Source organism: Geotrypetes seraphini, chromosome 1, assembly GCF_902459505.1.
Source record: "Geotrypetes seraphini chromosome 1, aGeoSer1.1, whole genome shotgun sequence".
NCBI classification, from domain to species: Eukaryota; Metazoa; Chordata; class Amphibia; order Gymnophiona; family Dermophiidae; genus Geotrypetes; species Geotrypetes seraphini.
The window spans coordinates 12,209,445-12,229,881 of NC_047084.1; the positions used below are offsets into that span (position 1 = coordinate 12,209,445).

The 20,437-nt window shown below is 42.7% G+C and overlaps 1 protein-coding gene across 12 annotated transcripts in view; it reads left to right on the forward strand.

Moving 5' to 3' along the window:
- The window catches only part of MEF2C (myocyte enhancer factor 2C), a 498,913-nt gene that overhangs the window by 176,192 nt on the left and 302,284 nt on the right, over positions 1-20,437 (forward strand). For all 12 annotated transcript variants that reach the window (XM_033921515.1, XM_033920672.1, XM_033921247.1 and 9 more), the window contains one exon: positions 11,548-11,733. In XM_033921515.1, coding sequence (XP_033777406.1) covers positions 11,680-11,733 — 54 coding nt within the window. In that variant the 5' untranslated portion in view covers positions 11,548-11,679. The remainder of the gene's footprint in view (positions 1-11,547; positions 11,734-20,437) is intronic.

Below are 20,437 nucleotides of genomic sequence, written 5' to 3' on the forward strand. Positions count from 1 at the left end.
AAAAGTGATTTACATATTATATACAGGTACTGATTTTGTACCTCAAGCAGTGAGGATTAAGTGACTTACCCAGTATCACAAGGAGTTACAGTGGAAATCAAACCCAGTTCCCCTTGTTCTGGGGCCACTGCACTATTTTCTCCACTACTTTATTTCCATAGAGTGCCCTCTTTTTTTCCACCCTGTTCATGATCTGTTTTATGCCCTTTCATTTGTCTTTTCCCCATTCTGAACAACCCTGACCTGTCTAAACCTTCATCATACAGAATATGATGAACCCTTTTGAGTTCTGCTTGTTGAGATGAAATGGGCCAAAATTGCACATAATACTGTACTCATCAACATATACCCCCCCCCCCCCTCTTTACAAAGCTGTCTTAAGCTTTTTTATCGCCGGATGCGGTGGTATTAGCTCCGACGCTCATAGGCACCTACCATACCCCCCCCCTTTGCTAAGCTGCAATATAGGTTTCTTCCATGGCCCATTGTGCTAAATGCTCCGAAGCTGCTCCGACTCTCATAGAATTCTATTAGTGTCAGAGCAGCGTTGGAGCATTTAGTGCTCCAGGCCACGATAGAAACCTCTACCACGGCTTTTTAAAAGGGGGGTAAGTTAGTTGCCTAGATCAGCTAGGCACGCCGATGTAAGCACCTAACTTTAGCAAAAGAGCTCCCTAGTTACCAACAGAAAACAAAAGAAAAAGAAAACCCAAAAATTTGCATTCCTGTTTTTAGTTTGGATGTGAATTTTTCTGGCCAATTAGAAAAGTACATTTTAAGGATTCACATTTCACTTCTTCCTGATATTTAAAAAAATAACTAAGAAGTTAAAAAAAATAAAATAAAACAATATTCTAGTCGGAATCTCCCAGCCTTATTGTAGTTTATCAGGCATTCTTGTGTCCTAGTTTACTGTAGTTTCCACTGAGAAGGAAGCAGAGTGTTTTCTGATTTTATATCTGGAAACTTTCAGCATATCTAAAGCTGGAATATTAACAAAATTCTTCAGAGTAACTGTTTGGCTCTTGAATCTGTCATTGACTCTTCTGCACTTAACAGAACCTGAATGCAACTTGCATTGAGCTACTAGGGAAAAGGTGTACAAGGAAACATGCGTTTTCATTTTATAATATTTTTGGTCTTAATGTATTTTCACATTTTTTATTGGGTGTTATTGGGGGAGGGGCTTGTTTTAAAGTCATGTACCTTTTCTTTTAAGTGTCTTTACGTTACCTTTTAAAATCATCTTTCAGTTACTCATATACTGTTATCTATAGCTCTCTTTCTCTCAGTATAGATACCGTGTTTCCCCGAAAATAAGACAAGTGTCATATTAATTTTGGGTTAAAAAAAATGAATATATAGGGCTTATTTTGGGGGGATGTCTTAGATTTTTTTCATGTACAACAATCATCTTTCCCTTCCTCTCCTCCACTGCAATTCTTCCTCTTTCATTTTTCCTTCCCCCTCCTTGTGCAGCATCTTTCTATCCCTCCCTCCCATCCCCCTGTGCAGCAGTACCCCACCGACCTTCCCACCTTGAGACTGACATACTGCACCTCCGAGGTCTCTAAAAACAGTCATCAATGATGCGGCAGAGGGAAGACCCCGGTGGGAAAGGCAGCAAAATAGCCCGTTCAGAACGCTGCTACCGCCGCTGCTTTAGGAGGCCTCGGAGTGTGGAGGTATGTCAGGTCTCACCTGGGGTGGGGGTTGCTGAATTGACGAATCCAATTTTTTCAGTGAATTGGGCAAGGATGGAGTCATGGAGTGTCGGGGACATTCAGGGGAGGGGGGAAGTTATTTGGGAGTCAATCTTAACTAGGGCTTATTTTGGGGATAGGGTTTATATTAGGAGCATCTTTAAAAATCATGCTAGGTCTTATTTTCGGGGAAACAGGGTAGCTTGGTAATTCCTGTCTGAGATTTTGTTTAGAATCAACACAGCAGTACCCTGACTTAGGGCCCCTTTTTTCAAGCAGCGCTAGAGGTTTTTAGCACAAACTGGTGTGGTAAATGCTCTAACTCTCATAGAATTCCTATGAGCATTGGAGCACTTACCTTGCCAGCCTGCGCTAAAAACCTCTAGCGCAGCTTGATAAAAGGGGGAGGGGCTTAATTAAGTGTAATAATGAGAGCAGTTCATTAGGAAGCCCTTTCGGGACCTTTAAGACGTTAGTACCTCTTCAGGAATGAACTAAAACCAGGAATGAGAAAGGGAACATTTAAGAGGGAAGTTATCAAGGTGGGTTATTTTACCACAGGTCTCATTACATAAAATGGGACCCTGTGCTAAAATCCACCCAAATAGCGATAAAATAACCCGACTTGACAGTAGCCCATATTGAGAACATCCTCCCAAAATGTGTTTAAAAATGTTGCTCTTCACTGCAGTTATTGGTAACTAGGTCTCACTGCATAAAATGGGACCTGTGGTAAAACAACATATCTACAGTAGATCACGTCGCCAACTTCAAACTAGGTCGCCGTGCATGAAGAAAGACACGGTCCTACTTGAAAGGGTCCAGAGAAGAGTGACTAAGAGGGTTAAGGGGCTGGAGGAGTTGCCGTAAAGCGAAAGATTAGAGAAACTCGGCCTCTTCTCCCTCGAACAGAGGCGATTGAGAGGGGATATGATCAAAACATTGAAGGTACTGAAGGGAATAGACTTAGTAGATAAGGACAGGTTATTCACCCTCTCCAGGGTAGGGAGAACAAGCGGGAACTCTCTAAAATTGAAAGGGGATAGATTCCGTACGAACGTAAGGAAGTTCTTCTTCACTCTGAGAGTGGTAGAAAACTGGAACGCTCTTCCGGAGTCTGTCATAGGAGAAAATACCCTCCGAGGATTCAAGACAAAGTTAGAGAAGATCCTGCTGAACTGGAACACACGCAGGTAGGGCTAGTCTCAGGGCGCTGGTCTTTGACCTGAGGGCCGTCGTTGGGCACGATGGACCACTGGTCTGACCCAGCAGCAGCTATTCTTATGTTCTTAGGGGTCCTTTTATTAAGGTGCACTAAATGCTAAGGCATCCATTATATTCTATGGGCGCCTTAGCTTTTAGTGCGCGCTAAATCCGTTAGCACACCTTACTGAAAGGACTCCTTAAATTCATTAATGTGCTTCTTTAAGAAATAAGTGTCACTGATTCATTTTGTCTTATTCGAAAAGGTTCTTTTAAAGGTTTAAGTGCACTGCCTGGACAGGCTGTGGGCGCTGTGCAGGGCTTGGAGAGAATACTTTGCACGCAGTACCCTGCAAACAGTGTACTTATAAGTTGGCTTCAAAACTGTAGATCTGTGAAAGATGACAGTAGAGTGCTGCACATAAAAAGCAGGTGGGAGGGAATTGCCGTACTGCTTGCATTTTTGAGGCAGATTTTTTTTTTTTTTTTAAACCTCTTTTTGCTCTGCTTTAGAATCACAACTTACAGGGCTACTTAACTCCCTGCTAACCCCTGTCACAGCTTGTATAAACCGTCCAGCCTGCCCTTACACTTTCTACCGAATCAGAGCTGGGCCGGTTATTGGGCGGAGCCTGTCTGTGGTTTCAGGGGCTTCACTGGAAAGGAAAGACATTGCTATGGATTTCTATGTAGGATTACGGTGATTGAAAAGGCACGTTTAGATTCTGTATGGGCTTGGGAATTACTTTTCTATTTTGGTGCTTATATCCAAGGTAAGGTCACAGAGAAGAAGTCAGTTACAGTATATGTGTGAAAATGTAAGACCTTTGTATGCTATCAAATACGAGACCAATTTTCTTTTAGGATTAAGGGTTGAACATATAGGGGGTCTTTTACTGAAGATTAGCACCTGTTATTTGCCACCGAATCCGTTTAATCCTAAGGGTCCTGCTGCAGATAACATGTGCTAATCATTAGGAAAAGACTTTCCACTTTCTTTGTGTTATTTTTCTCCTTGTCAGTAAAGTTTGCACATTGAAATTTGCCTGTGGTACCTAGGCAAGCATAGAAGTATAAATAACAAAGATATGGCAGCACTATTTTGTTTTATTTTTGAGGAAAATTATTAAAAAGCGCGTGGCATCCTTCTATAATGAGCATTTGTGCTGTCATATATTTCATGCATGTCTTACTTAGATCACAGAAGAAAAAAAGGGACAATTTTGGAGTCTAGAATCAAATTTTAGCTAGCACATTTGCTCTGCAAATGTTATTTCTAAAATCTTGTACCCCCCCAGTCCATGCAATGAAATTGTAGAATTTGTGCGCAGAAAGGATGTTTCCTAACAGCAATAATGTTGCCGAACCAGCTTGTCAATTAAAACTTTTCTTTTATTCCGTTGTTTGTTTTATCACCAACACTCTTGATATTTTTCACACAAGGGTGACGTACAGGGTGTGGGGGTTTGCATTCCAAAATGTCAGAGAATGCAATGCAATACAGCTCAATGCAGATAATATAATATATGTTTTTATGTAACCCGCTCTGAATTGTGGATGTAGCGGGATATAATTTTTTTTTTAAAAATAAATAAAAAGATGGAATGCCCAGGATAAATACAAATATAAAATTCTTAACAGCTTAGTACAAGAACAAATCTTTCAACTCTATAATTACATCTTTTAAAACAGACATTAATAGCCTCTCAGTATATAATCCTTAAAAAAAAAAAATAGATTTTGTGCATCACCGACTTGGAAATCTTGGCTTAGATTTTCCTGCAAGCAAAGCGTTTGTTTTCTTCTCCAGGACAAGCTTGCTTTTCCTAATCATTTAAAAGGAAGATCATGAAGCAGGGCATCTAGCATTAACCGCCCCTGACGTGTGTAGTGATCTGTATGAGGGTGGGATCCTGATAAGCGAGGTGTTATATTTCTTTCTTAACCATTCTGTTATACAATCTGATACATAATTGTCATAGTAAGCTGTTTTCCATACGTGTCCCCTGGAGAAGAGCTTGAATTATAAGCTCAATATCCAGTGGTGTTTAAAATGTTTCTGTTTAGCAGACTGTGGCTTCATAACTCCTCTGCAAGACGGATACATCCTACAAGATTTTTTAATTTTTTTTTTTTTTTTTGTGCAGAATAAGGGCCATGAAGAGACAAAGCAAAAGATGTTGCAAACTTTTATTTTTTTTTTTTCCAGTTAATGCTTGTGGTATCTATTGTGGAAGATTTGTTTTGCCGGATCAGGCTGCAAAAATGTATATTTAACCTGATGGGGCTTTTCACTTCGTTCTTTACTCATGGTCTGATCTGTTTGCGTAACAAAAGACATTACTGTACTGCTGTCAAAACAAAAGGATTGCTTTTTCTTCCTGGGGGAAATGAATTAAATGCCCAGGGTACAGAAAGGTTCACTAGCCGTCTTGATTTAGGATGCTTTTCCTTTTCACCTCAAAAGTTGATGTTCAAAATCATTTAAGTGCTGGTTTACTAAATTGCAGTGAAGTTTTGCCGTTGGCGCATAGGAGCCAGCTCTGTGGGTGCTTGAGCACCCCCAACGTTGAGCAAGCTCTTTGAGTGGCTCCTTTGCGTTGGTGTGCATTCCCAGCAGAAACTGTGGTAATGTGGGCATGTAGTTGAAATGGGGAGGAAGCAGACACATAGGGCTCCTTTTACTAAGGTGCGCTAGGGCTTTAACCAGGGCTGTGGAGTCGGTAGATAAATGTTCCGACTCCGACTCTGACTCCTCAGTTTTTTATACTTCAGACTCCGACTCCGACTCCAGGTATCTGAAATTTCCTCCGACTCCGACTCCTCGACTCCGACTCCACAGCACTGGTTAATTTTCAGATCGTTAAAATGGAATGTCAAGTTGAGAGAAATGAGCATTTTCGACACCACCTTCTTTTTGCTTTTAATCAAGGTTCTAAGGCCGCAGAAGCTGCTCGCAACATTTGTGCTGTGTATATAGTGGGTGCTATAGCTGAAAGAATCGCTCGTGATTGGTATGCCAAGTTCAAAAATGGAATCGGTAGATAAATGTTCCGACTCCGACTCCTCAGTTTTTTGTACTTCTGACTCCGACTCCGACTCCAGGTACCCGAAATTTACTCCAACTCCTTGACTCCGACTCCACAGCCCTGGCTTTAATGCGCCAAATAGCATGTGCTACAATGCCGTATGCGCTAGACCTTAACGCCAGCATTGAGCTGGCGTTAGTTCTAGAAGCATAGCGCGCAGTAATATCCTGCGTGCGCTAAAAACGCTAGCGCACCTTAGTAAAAGGAGCCCATAGGTCCTCTTTTACTAAGGTGTGCTAACCGATTAGTGTGCGCTAAACGCTAATGCGTGCATGTTAGTCTATGGATGTGTTAGCATTTAGCGCACGCTAATCGGTTAGCGCACCTTAGTAAAAGAGGGGGATAGTTTATAAGTATCATGTATTATTAATACAGTAACTTACTGTAAAAATAGCTGATTGCACCTCTGAGGATGCTCGAGAGGGTTCAGAAAAGAGTGACAAAATTGATAAAAGGTATGGAAAACCTTTCCTATGCTGAAAGATTGGAAAAACTGGGGCTCTTTTCCCTGGAAAAGCAGAAGCTTAGAGGGGACATGATAGAGACTTACAAGATCACGAAGGGCATAGAGAAAGTGGAGAGGGACAGATTCTTCAAACTTTCGAAGACTACACAAACGAGAGGGCATTCAGATAAATTAAGAGGAGACAGATTCAGAACCAATGCTAGGAAGTTCTTCTTCAACTAGACGCAGTGTTTTTCAACCTTTTTACACCTATGGACCGGCAGAAATAAAATAATTATTCTGTGAACCGGCGGTTAAAGAACACTGGGCTAAGTCGTGGGCCAGACCCTGCCTATCTCTACCCAATCTCCACCCCAGACCCCGCCCCATAATAGTACTATTTGTAACACTATTTTTTCCATTCATTTTTCAAAGATACACAATATAATCTTTTTAACAACACATAATGGTTAACCACAAAATTAAACTACACAAAGCACACTGACAGCAGATGTAAATTCTCAAAATTGACATAATTCAATCACTAAATTCAAATAAAATCATTCCCCCATACCTTTGTTGTCTCCCTCCATGCTATGCCTTACCTTTTGGCCTGCTCCCGCCTGGCCATTTTATGCCACCCCGGTATTATCTTCAGGCCGGCTCCCTCTTCCTCACTGATGCAGTTCACAAAGCTGTGGGCGTCCCGTGCCTCATCTGGAAGCCTTCCCTCTGATGTTGCAATGTCAGAGAGAAGGCTTCCGGTTCAGGCTTTGTGCACTGAATCAGTGAGGAAGATGGAGCTGGCATCGATCCCACCGTGGACCAGCAGTTGAAGAACACTGTTTTGGGCCTGATGCACGCGCTGGCCCTGTGGACCCGCAGGAAATTTCTGTGGACCGGCACCGGTCCATGGACCGGTGGTTGAAAAACACTGAACTAGATGGTGATGGACACCTGGAATGCGCTTCCAGAGGGCGTGGTAGGACAGAGTACGGTATTGGGTTTCAAGCAAGGATTAGATGTTTTCCTGAAGGAAAAGGGGATTGAAGGGTATAGATAGAGGATTAATATGCAGGTCCTAGACCTGATGGGCCGCCATGCAAGCGGACTGCTGGACATTATGGACCTCTAGTCTGACCCAGCAGAGGCACTACTTATGTTCTTATGGAGGTCTAGTTACATTTGTACACTATCAGCTCGCCTTGTAACTCTCCATTGTCCCTGCCCACTAGGGACAGAGAAAGTATCTGCATATATAAATCTAAACTGCTTTGGTTGTACGCCACAGAAAGGCAGTATATTAAGTCCATTATAGTAGCATGCATTAATGTCTGGGTTCTTATCTGTCCCCGTCCCATCCCTTTTCTACTATTAAAATAAAATGCCACAGTCGATATTTCTCATAACGCTGTAAGTAACCTGCATTAATAGTATTTACTATATACTAATTATTTTTAAATGTGTGATAACCAGTTTAATATTCACTAAAATATAGTTGAAATATTAATGGTGGGCATTCATCCCCAACCCCTTTTACAAAGCCATGCTGCCAAGCAGCAAGAGCTAAATGCTGAGCCACTCATTGGAATAGAACGGGCGGCTCGGCATTTAGCTTGCGCTGCTCGGCAGTGCGGCTTTGTAAAAAGGGAGAGAGGGGGTTTGGTTTGTTAACATGCTTTAAAAATGGAGTGCTCAGTATTCAGAAAATAAGGAGCTAAATTTATGCTCCTATTAGCCTCCTAAATGTGTGCCCTATTTTGATTTCACATTTTTACATTTCACCTTTATTTAATATACTGCAAATATTTAATGCATCTGTGGTTTACAAAAAAATAAATAAAAGGAAAGGAAACAAGAAAAACTAAATTACATTAATTTGATTTAAGGAAACAGAAAGGGATTTGATTTAATGATTTGTGGGAGTTGTTTACACTAAAAATAAACTGAAAAGGGTTCAATGAAGAATTCTCAAAAGTGTTTTGAAACATCCAAGCTTTCAGGGCTTTTCAAAAACTAACCACACTGGAAAGATTGTTCCACGTAAGGCCCAATTCCTTGTCAATGACAATTTAACTGTCTTGAAAGACAGAAGTTGCTGTGAAGATCATAAAGATCTTTTAAACATTCTTGAAAAACCAACTTTCCAGAAAGAGATTGTGGAACATCCATGTGAAAAGTTTTAAAGACCAGAAATAAGAGTTTAGATATTCCAGCTAAAGGCAGGAAGCCAGTATAATTCTTTCAGTATAGCTGCAACATGGCAAATGTCTTGCCATTAACTATGAATTGTGCTGCTGTATTCTGAATCGGCTGCAATCTCTTAAGACTTGTTTTTGTCAATCCAGAAAACTATGAATTGCAATAATCGAGCCTGCTAATTACAAGTGCATGAACAGTTTTCACCAATTTGGAATGCGTCTTATGAGCATAACTTTTCAGCTGAAAATACTTCTTAATTTAAAAGAGCTTAAAAGTCATGCTTTCCCATATCGGTCTACCATTTCTTAGCCTAGATTTATGAACTTAATTTGTGAGCCTGGTGCTGAAAATGAATGCTATGGGGCTCATAATCGAAAGAGAAATGCGTCCAAAAACCGGCCTAAGTCGGCACTTGGACGAACATTTCTCAAATATGTCCAAGTGTCGATACAAAAACGGGTTTTGGACGTATTTCTAAACGACCTAGGCCTTCATAGTGCCGCTGAACGACCAAAGCTAAACGGGGCATTTCGGGAGGCATGTCGAGGGCGGGATGTGGGCCGGCTTAGACTTAGTTGTACAGCATGTATAATCGAAAGTTATACAGCCTGGGATCGACGGAACTTAGACACACCTAAATTCACCAGATAAGCATTGAACACAAATAATAGAGACCCCCACACACTACCCCAGTGATCACTGACCCCCCCCCCATAAAAATATTAATCACATCTTTAAAATTCAGCCTCCAGACCATCACCTGGCCGCCTGGCATAGAAAAGCCTAGTTGTCCAGCACAGAGGCAGCTTAAGTCATCTTGGGGGTGGGTTAGGGACTCATGGAGAGGAGGACCCATGCCCATAAGCCACTGTAATCACTGCACTGATACTTAAACATGTGTACTGCCCATACACTCCCAAAACCCTTTTTTACTGGCATATAAGTGGCTCCTGCAGCCATAAGGGCTATTGGGGTGGTAGATAAGTGGGTCTAGGGGATTCTGGAGGTGGTTTGGGGTGCTTACCATGATCTATAAGGGAGCTGTAGGGAGGAGAAGCCATGGCACCCTTTTTGTGAAGTTCACAGCAGTGCTCTGTAAGGTACCCCACTATTTAGATGGCATGTCTGGGTGTGCAGTCCATCACTTTGCAGACCCCTCCCACGACCAACAGGGCTTGTTCTAGGTGTTTTGGACTTGGAAGGAAAGTTGGACGAAAATGTGGTATAAAGATAGACGATTTAGCGGCTTGGCCGATCAGATCGGCAGGACGCATAATTAGACGATTTTTGAAATGAAAAAAAAGTTGAATGTATTTTTCGAAAATGTGTCTTAAGCTGTTTTTTTACTTTGGACGACTTGCGAGATGGACGTAAACAGACTTAGACGTCCCTTTCAATTATGCCCCTCCACCCTCCTAAATTCTTTCGCTGCCCTTCTTGTCACCCACTTTTTATGCTTTTAAATTTGAGTTTAGTAAAATTTTGAGTAAAGATGTTTGCACTCAATCTAAGCTAATTTTCAAAGATGCCAATTCATGAGCATAACTCTTAGAGCCCCTTTTATCAAGCCATGGTAGCGATGCTGCTACCGTAAATTCACTGAATTCCTCTGGGCTTTGATGCCTTGACCATAGCAACATTGCTACCGTGACTTTGTAAAAGAGGCCCAAAGGTAGGAGCGTAAAGCCATTGAATAGTGACCCTGTAGTATATGCTAAATTGATTTAAGATGCACTAAGAGGGAGAATCATCAAAAGGCACTAATGATTAGTTCATGCTAAATAGAACTGTAATAGGTGTCTTTAGTGTTTAGCGTGTGCTAATGCAGTAGCAATCCTTGATGAATTCCTCCCCTAATTGACTTAATATGCCTTAGAAGCCCTTATACTAAGGGTTTCAGAATCTGGTCTTAGTTTATTTTAGCATGAGACTTTCCCACGCATTAGGCCCAGCCTCAGTACGGCAGTATTTAGGGCTTCTTTAAATTTTTACTCTTTGCAGGTCCCATGCTCATCTTTCCATTAGGCTGTGGGACTTGCAAAAAAAATAATGTGGGAACACTTACCACCTTCTGTTTAAAGAGGTTCTAAGTGTTCCAGTGCCAACTCAGCATTAACCAGTTAGTTCAGTCAGTTGTCTAATGCTTTCACACCCATTTGGGGATATTATCATTAAATGCTTTAACACATTTCTCCCCCCCCCTCCTTTTTTATAAAACCGTAGCACGGTTTTAAGCGCCAGCCGCGGAGGTAATAGTTCCGGCGCTCATAGAATTCCTATGAGCATCGGAGTTGTTACCGGCATGGTGGGCGCTAAAAACTGCAGTTTAGTAAAAGGGGGATTTATGTAATCATTTTCTCAAGCGTTAAGCGCTTAATTTATAGGTTAGCACATCTTTATTTAACATGTACCAAAAATTCCTTAATGAAGCTAATGTATACAATGTCCCAAAATCTGGAAATATTTGTGATTTTTTTTTTTTTTTTTCTGTTTATCCCCATTCAACATCTAACACACTTTAGTAAATAGACCATTCAATTCCAAAAAACTGCTAACGTATGTCTGTCAACCTGTCTGATGTGTCTGTCATGGATAGTCATGATACCATACAGAGAAGTAAGGGATCCTTTTACTAAGGCGCTTACCGATTTAGCATGCGTTAGTAAAAGGACCCCTAAATGTTTGAGAAAAATGTTTTATATTTGCAGGTTTTTTCTGTGAATGTTTGGACATAAATATGTCCCTTAAAGTGAAACTGCAATTGAGTGGCTGACGTTTATAAGAATTTTAACTTAGGAATTCAGATTTCCAAATAGTTTGACTTTGGAGTAGATTTAGTAACTTTTAAAAAATTTTACCCTGCCAGTTTTCTTATAACCTCTAGTTTGTGTTCTGTGCTTATCAGGAGCGGATGCAGGGATCTGTGAACTGAAACGTGCAAGTGCTGAAGAGAAAGACTGTGAAGGAAGAGGCTAAAGGAAGGAGAAGGAGAATAGAGACATTATTTCAGGGACAAGAAAGAAGAAAAACGGGGACTATGGGGAGAAAAAAGATTCAGATCACGAGGATTATGGATGAACGTAACAGACAGGTAAGTGGTGCCAGTAAACTTCAATTTTGATGCTAATTTCCTCAGCACACTTTGTAGCTTCAGTTCTTCCTGTCGTTTTCATACCGTTGATCTAAAGAGCCGATGATAAAAAGAGAATCCCCTCTTTCTGCATGTTTGTATGGCTCATCACGCCTTGTGCAAGACCATAGCATGTAATGTGACATCTCATTTAAAAAGAGGAAGCTCTCTGACTTGTCTTGCAAAAGAACAATCACGACCATTCAGATTTGTAACACTTAAGTCCACTTGTCCCTCCTTGCAGCAATTCTATAGTTACAGCTAAATGATTTTGTATTTTTATTTTTATAAATGCCAGCTTCCTCCTGTTCTTTATGACTTTTTTTTTTTTTTTTTTTACCTTTCTGCTTGGCATGGATTCGAAGTGGGAGTTGCATAATGGAGCGCACATTTTTTTTCTGGATAATTAAGACCTGACAACTCATAGCGTTGCACATTACATGCTTCATCACACAGAGGCCTGCTGGTATTAGTGGTAAATAGGTCTTCCGCGGTTGGGCAGCCTGTTGATTCGGCACTTCATCGACTTGTCTGCTGCTAAATATTAACAAACGTAAATCTGCAAGTCTACCTCAATGTGTCTCATTACATTAAAAATGTAACGAGTGCTACGATGTAAATGCCATCCAAACAGGCCACTTGCTAGTTTTATTTGCAGGCAGTATTGTTGAGGTATGTAGGTACTCAAAAATGTAATTGCGTGTGAAATCATTTTGGTTAGGTTTGCTCGTTACCGTTTAGAGAGTGTCAATCAGAGTTGTAAACTGGCTCTAATTGGCTTGAAGCCTCCCCGAATGCATTTTGCATCCTGTGAGGGTTTGTGTGCATCACTGTTAATCCAGTAATTACACACATTGCCGGTTGTTGTTCTCCTGTTCTTTGTAGGTATGGCTTGTATAAAGAATTACTGTTTTGTCTTATGGCCTGCAAGTGTTGTAATATTATTCAGAAAGAGCTCAGTGCAGGGTTAATTTTGTTTCCCTGCTTGTCATTGGATTGGCAACCACAGCAGCTTGAGTATGACTCGACCTATTCATGACAGAAAATTGAGTTTAAAAAGCACATAATGTGTGGATTTATGATGGATATGTGCCTGGTACTCCCTACAGATTGCTTATTGCTACAGGCCAAACCAGAAAGCAATAATTCTGTCAATAAAACCACCGTTTTATTGTTTAAATTGGTTCATTGCTAGGAACTGAAATTACAGTTTAATTATTGAACTAGATATGCCATTATGACTATTTAACTACAGTTTAACTTACTTTTACATACACAGAAGCATGTTTTTCTTCAAAGCAGACATAAAGAATAGCAGTTTAAAAGTATTTGAAGCAGCCAGAGTTGGAAATATTAGTTTGTTCCCTGGCTCTGTTGCATCCCCTAGTGTTCTACTCCATTCTGGTCCTCGAGGTCCACAGGCAGGATCTCCGCAAGAAATTTCTCTCGTGCACATTCATTGTGGATATCCTGAAAATCTGGCCTGCCAGGAGTGTGTGGTGCAGTGGTTGGATCTACAGCCTCAGCACCCTAGGGTTGTGGGTTCAAACCCCGCGCTGCTCCTTGTGACCCTGGGCAAGTCACTTAATCCTCCATAGCCCCAGGTACGTTAGATAGATTGTGAGCCCACCGGGACAGAGAGGGAAAAATGCTTGAGTACCTGATTGTAAAAACCGCTTAGATAACCTTGATAGGCGGTATATAAAATCCTAATAAACTTGTCAAACTTGTCAAACATTGTGGACCAGAATTGAGTAGCTCTGGCTTAGTCCATGGTATCACTCGTTTAGTTTTCTTTATATTTGGGTAACACGAGGGGGGTGCTGAAAAGTTTTCAGTCCAAGCAAGAAGAAAAGACATGAATACGGTTCAGTCAATGATCTGAAACCATGTCAAAAACAGGAGAATTTTGTTTCAGCACGTTGGCACTTAACGAAATAATACTCTTTTCAGTTACAGCGGCAAAATAATGCTCGGAATTTAGGAAGTTGGTTGGGCTGCAAACTTTTCAGCACCCTCCTCCCCCCTCGTATTCATCCCCCTGGTTAATTAGATACCTTATTTACATATCTTTATGCTAGTTTCTCAGCATCCCTATCCAATCAAGTCCATAGGATTTTCGCTATTGATGCGTTTTCAGACTTTCTTAGGAGGGGGAATATTGGCTATTGGTTTTATATGGATCTTTTTTGGGGTTGGGTGGTGTAAAAGAGCCTAAAGAAACCTACAGAATTGAGGTGATGATGCTGACAAATGTGTTTCCCAACCTACTTTTGCTCACAGGCTGGAAACAGGTTTACCGTTCTCGCTAGAGCAGGAGTGTCAAAGTCCGTCCTCGATGGCCGTAATCCAGTCGGGTTTTCAGGATTTCCCCAATGAATATGCATTGAAAGCAGTGCATGCACATAGATCTCATGCATATTCATTGGGGAAATCCTGAAAACCCGACTGGATTCCGGCCCTCGAGGACCAACTTTGACACCTGTGCGCTAGAGAATGACACGGGGACAAAATTTTCCCCATCCCCGCAGAAACTCGATTTCCCCATCCCGTCCCTGCGATTTTTGTCCCTGTCCCTGTCCCATTCCTGTAAGCTCTGCCTTAACCAAACAAGCCTCAAACACTTACGATTTAAAGTGTTTGAGGCTTGTGCAGATGAGGATGGAGCTTGCAGGAATGGGGCAGGGACAGGAAAAGAGCTCACGGGACGGGATGGGAAAATGAGTTCCTGTGTCATTCTCTAGTTCTCACTTTCCAGTGCCAGTGGCCAGGTGGGTCCAGTTTCTCCCTGGCTGTGTGAGCTGCTCTATGCAAAACAGGAATTGTTTCTTTCCAGACATGGTTCTGTGCAGGGCAGGATTAACCAATAGGCCAAGTAGGCACGTGCCTAGGGCCCGAAATGGTCAGGGGGTCCCGATGAAGGAGGGCATCAACGTTGTTTTTTCCAAACAGCGATGGGCCCCTCTAGCATCGATCAGCAATGCGGGGCCCCCCACCCCCGATCGGCAACGTGGGCCCGACCCCCAATCGGCAACGCGGCCCCCCCCATCGACAGAAAGTAAGACAAGCAAGCAACGTGGGTAAGAAAGGCAATGGGAATTGTAATTGTGCAAGCGGTGCTGCTTGCCCAAAGCTTCCCTCTGACGCAGCTTCCTGTTTCCGCTTGGGCGCATGGTGGGGTGGGGGGCAGGGGGCCCAGTTTACTTGTGTGCCTAGGGGCCCTCAACGAATTAATCCTGCCCTGGTTCTGTGGTTGTCTTTGAACAATATTTTGCATCCTGTCAACTGGCTGTCTTAGGAGCAACTTCACTCGGTTCACGTGATGGGTACTTTCAGCTACAAACAGTAAGGGCAGAGAAGGTTTTCTAGTAGGCCAGTAGGTCCTATTAATTTCCTTAAAGCCAAGAATAAAAACAGCCAAGAGAAAATAATGCATAAACTTAGATAAGCAATTATTGCTACTGATACTGACTGAAAAGTGATCATTTATACAGTGGTACCTCGGTTTACGAGTGCACCGGTTTGCGAGCGTTTTGCAAGACGAGCAAAACATTCGCAAACTTGGTGTCTCGTAAACCGAGCTTGCCTCGCTGTACGAGCGCCCCCGTGAACCGGCACCTTCCCCCCCCCCCGCGATCCAGCACCCCCCCCGCCGCCATCGGGCACCCCCCCCCGCCGCAACCTGAGATCCCCCAACCCACCCAAACCCTCTTCTTACTTCCAGTGTAGCCTCTGCATCGGCACCGGCACCAGCATGTCCTGTGCCCGAAAATCTGCTTCCTGTGCCGGGCCTTGAGCATGCGCGCATGCTCAAAGCTCGGCACAGGAAGCAGATTTTTGGGCACAGGACATGCTGGTGCCGATGCGGAGGCTACACTGGAAGTAAGAAGAGGGTTCGGGTGGGTTGGGGGATCTCAGGTCACAGCGGGGGAGTGCCCGATGGCGGCAGGGGGTGTGTGTGCCGGATTGCGGGGGGGATGGGTGCCGGTTCGCGAGGGGGGCCTTCGGGGGGAGCAATGCCGGTTCTCGGGGGGGGGGGGGGAGCAGCGCTGCTGGCCTCGGGAGGGGGGGTAAGGTGGGGGTGGGAACATATCAAAGCAAGTTTCCCTTACTTCCTATGGGGAAACTTGCTTTGATATACGAGCATGCTCCTGGAACGGATTATGCTCGTAATCCAAGGTACCACTGTATTTTACAGTCTGTAAAATCACAAATCTGAAGTATTTATTATGGTATCCCAGCCTGCGGCCAGGTTGTCTTCTTGACTGGGGCAGGTGTTCACAGATGACATAGGCACAGTCGGGAAAATAATTTGGTATTGAGAAGACCAACGTATTTATTCCCTGACCATCTGGGAGAAGACCTTGTGGGAGTCTTGAAGCAAATGTCATCTTTTTATTAAACTGACCCCCCCCTCCCCCTCGTATTGAGGTTTTATGTGCCGGCCGCAGCGATAACAGCTCCGACGCTTATAAGAGTTCTATGAGTGTTGGAGCTGTTATCAGTGTTAAAAGCCATGCTACGGTTTTGTAAAAGTATGTGTGTGTGTGGGGTGGGGGGGGGGGGAAGTGTTAACAGCAGTATGTAATATCTATAATTTGGTATCAAACATATTCTTATTCTCTATTTTAGAGGAGACAGGGTTAGGGAAAAGATAGAGACTTTGGGGATAATTCTTAATAGATTGCCTAAAGTTAGACGCCAGAATGATGTGCACATATTGCACCTAAAAAATCAGCCCTAATAAATGCTGTTCTATTAACTGCACTTGAAATTAGGCACAATTTATGGAATTGCCCTTATGCCTGGGATCCTCAACTAAATTTAGGTTCAGCCATTTGCACCAGTGAAAACGAGGTGAAATACCTGTGACTTAATTATATGGGTAATTAAAAAGAATGCCTCTGATTTGCACATGACCCGCCCATTTCCGCATCCCCCTTTTTTGACTCAGGCTTAAAATTTAGTCGTGGATCCTGTGCTTAAATATATGTGCATAGCTTGCAATTGATACTAATTAGCTCTAGTAATTGCACGTTAAAATGCCAATTATCAGTGCTAATTAGCTTGTTATTCAATTAATTGCACATGCAATTTGAGTAGGCGACCAAAATTGTGCGTGCAATTTCTAGCACTTTTTATAGGATTAGGGTGAAAGTGTAGATTTTATATCGGCAATTCTGCATGATACTGCTCTTATAGTATACCCCCGAAGTTTACGGAGGTTGCATTTCAGGAGCACCTGCGAACTTCGGAAAAACTGTGATTATTGGATGCGGTTTAGGAGCAGGGATTGGAGGCAGGAGAGAGCTGCAGGGGCAAAGGCGGCGACTGCTGCTGCGAATGCTGATGCAGGAGGTGATGCTTGTGGCTCTGACCCAGGCCGGGATCGCTGGTCAGGCAGAGCGGATCGGGGAGCCGGAGGGTGTACATGGCGGGGTCCCAGGTCCGCAGGCAGGTCATGCAGAGCAGATCGGAGGGCTGATGAGGCGTACAGAAAAAAACGCGAATGTCTGAGGGCGCAAACTGTCTTGGTCTTTATCAGGGATCTCAAAGTCCCTCCTTGAGGGTCGCAAGCCAGTCGGGTGTTCAGGATTTTCCCAATGACTATGCATTGAAAGCAGTGCATGCACATAGATCTCATGCATAGTCATTGGGGAAATCCTAGAAACCCGACTGGATTGCGGCCTTCAAGGAGGGACTTTGACACCCCTGGTCTATATGAATAGACAAGGTTGTTTGGTTTTGTTTTTTTTCTGAATTCCTCTTCTTGATGTAGCTCAAGTACTGTTGGGAGCTACTGCAGCCTTAGTTTCTGCAGATGTGGTTAAAAGTTTGGACTTCTACACTTCTCCCTCTGTATTCACAGTGATAGGGGATTACCAGACCCGCAAACAACTTTTTCATATGTTATTTGCGGTTTTCTGTTAAAAACCCTCGAGAATATGATAAAACTGGGAATAACATATGAGAAAGTTATTTGCCTCCTTCCCCCGCCTGTCCGGGTCTCTGCTTAACCTTGGCCCTATCTACAGAGCAGGGGAGAGAAGCCCACTGCCAACTCCCATTGCGTCGCTTCAACCCCTCCCACTCCACCAAGCCGCCGCTCTTACTTCCGGGTCCTCCTCGCGCCCAGCCTGTCTCCTCTCCTCAGAGCCGCGGACCCAAATTCTCATTAGCATTTCAGTGGAGCTCACATGACGGTCTCGGCCAACAGGAGCTCGAGGGGGGCGGCAGTGGGTCCCGGCGGAGATGATGGCCATGGATGACATAATTTGGGGGGAGGAGCTAGAAAGCAAAAACCCACAAATAATCAAAATCACGAGTGCAGAAACCGCGAATACAGAGGGAGAAGTGTAACACTACTGTGAAGCATGCCCAAGGATGCACTTAGTTCTGGGAGAAACAGACTATACACAATCAAGCGTACGTTTTTTCAGCAAAATGGCACCCTCTCAAAAAGCAGGTGCATGTGTCCCATTCTTTTAAGTAAATGTCTTTGCATGTTTTTCATTTGTAAACTAGTGCAAAGATAGAAGGTACTGTATAAAACACATACAAATGTTGCATGCCCCCAGAAGTACTCTGATTAGAACCCTGATTAGAACTAAACTATTTTATCTGAAACTTTGCTCTGCTATGAATAAACAATAATAATAATAATAACTAAATATATCTCCCAAAAGCGACCGTCATAGTTAGCCTCAATAGTATGTTATAGGCACTCAGCAGAAGCAGGATGAAAATTGTTTGGGATCTCGTGGAAGGTTAGTAGGAAACGTCTTGAAACATTTTGAATCTTGCCAATGTGCTGTAAGGAATTTCTTCCACATTCTTCTGCTTTGTTCCCATGACGCAAAATTGTTACCAACTAAGGCTTGCAGTGGTTGGGACATTTTGTTGCTGTGCATTCTTCTTTCAGGTGATCTTGTCAAGAGATTCGGGATAATGTAACATCTGCTTTATTGCTTTCTTACTTACTCTGAAGACTTAATTATTTGCATTTCCATTTCATTAAAAACACAGCTTACTAATATATGTTTGCCAAACTTTTTAAGGGAACAATTTAGGATTTAGCAGCCTCACTTAGATCTAAGTTTCGACTTTGATCCGATGGACCATCATCTTCAATGTTTACAATCAATCATTGTGACTGTCAGGAACAGTACTAGCCTGGTTTGAATCTTTCCTCACTAAAAGGGCCTTCAAGTTAAGCACTTCTATCTCTGTCATCTAAACACCCATTAAATTATGGAGTACCACAAGGCTTCATTCTCTCACCTCTGCTGTTCAACCTTTCCTTAAGTCCCCTTGCCTCACTAATCCAAGCTTAAGGAATTTCAGTCCATTTTTACAAAGATAACATTGTCTAGACTTGATTGCAAATTGGTTGTTACAAAGCAGACTTGTACTACATAAAGAAAAAAATAGTCACCTTTTGGCTCACCAGTACCCTCCCAAACCTTCTGACCCACTTCCTCTTTTCATTGGCAAGTTCAATCCAATTCACAGTTTTGAGGATAATCCTAGACTCATCTATCCTTTCTTCCCCATATTTCAGCTCTAACTAAGGCACGTTTTCTTTTCTTTTGCCAGCTCCTCTCAATTCATCACCTATTTACCTTTTAGGCTCTAATCCTATTATTCTTCGTCTCAAAACTGGATTACTGTAACATCATTTACACAGGGTTTCTAGACCACACTATAAAAAGACTACAAACTCTCCAAAATATGGCCATTGGAATACTTTGTAAAGCTAGTAGATGCGACAGTCACCAGTTTTCTAAAATCTCACCATTGTCTCCCAGTTAAGCAGACGGTCACTTATAAAATTTTCCTGCTGGTTTATAAAGCTTGGCGATTCAGGTGCCCAGATTATCTTGCAAGTCTCCATGAACAATTCTCACCTAATCCTATCTGGACCATGACAAGCACATCTTGAGTCCACTCATCACCGAGCAATCTCTTTTACAGGCCCGTCTACTTGGATTACTCTTCCCTTTCTATCCATAAAATCCCCTACCTCAAGGAATTTAAAGTATATTCTTTCCAGCCTTCTCAGCTACTTAGCATAGGAATGTGGATGCCCACTGCAACCAGACCACCTATGCAAAATCATTACCCACAACCAACCGTCTCTTACCCCACGTTGTAAACTGAATCAGTTGACATTCTACTCTACTCTGTATACTGAACAATTGTAATTTTTACTTTCCTATCTACACATTAGCGTTCTTTTCTCTCCTCGCCAAACTCTTTTTTATTTTTTAGATTGTAAACTGCTTATATCTGCCTAGTGCAGTAATAACGGTATAGCATAAGAACATAAGAATTGCCGCTGCTGGGTCAGACTAGTGGTCTGTCGTGCCAGCAGTCCGCTCACGTGGTGGCCCTTAGGTCAAAGACCGGTGCCCTAACTGAGACTAGCCTTACATGCGTACGTTCTGGTTCAGCAGGAACTTGTCTAATTTTGTCATGAATCGTGGAAGAGCGTTCGAGTTTTCTACCACTCTCTGGGTGAAGAAGAAGTTTCTTACGTTTGTACGGAATCTATCCCCTTTTAGCAAATGTGAATATTATTATTATGCATTAAGTCAATGGCCTCTTTCATTTAAAGGGCTGCAGTTTGAATCCAGGAAAGCTCTGAGGGCCACCAAAAGATTTC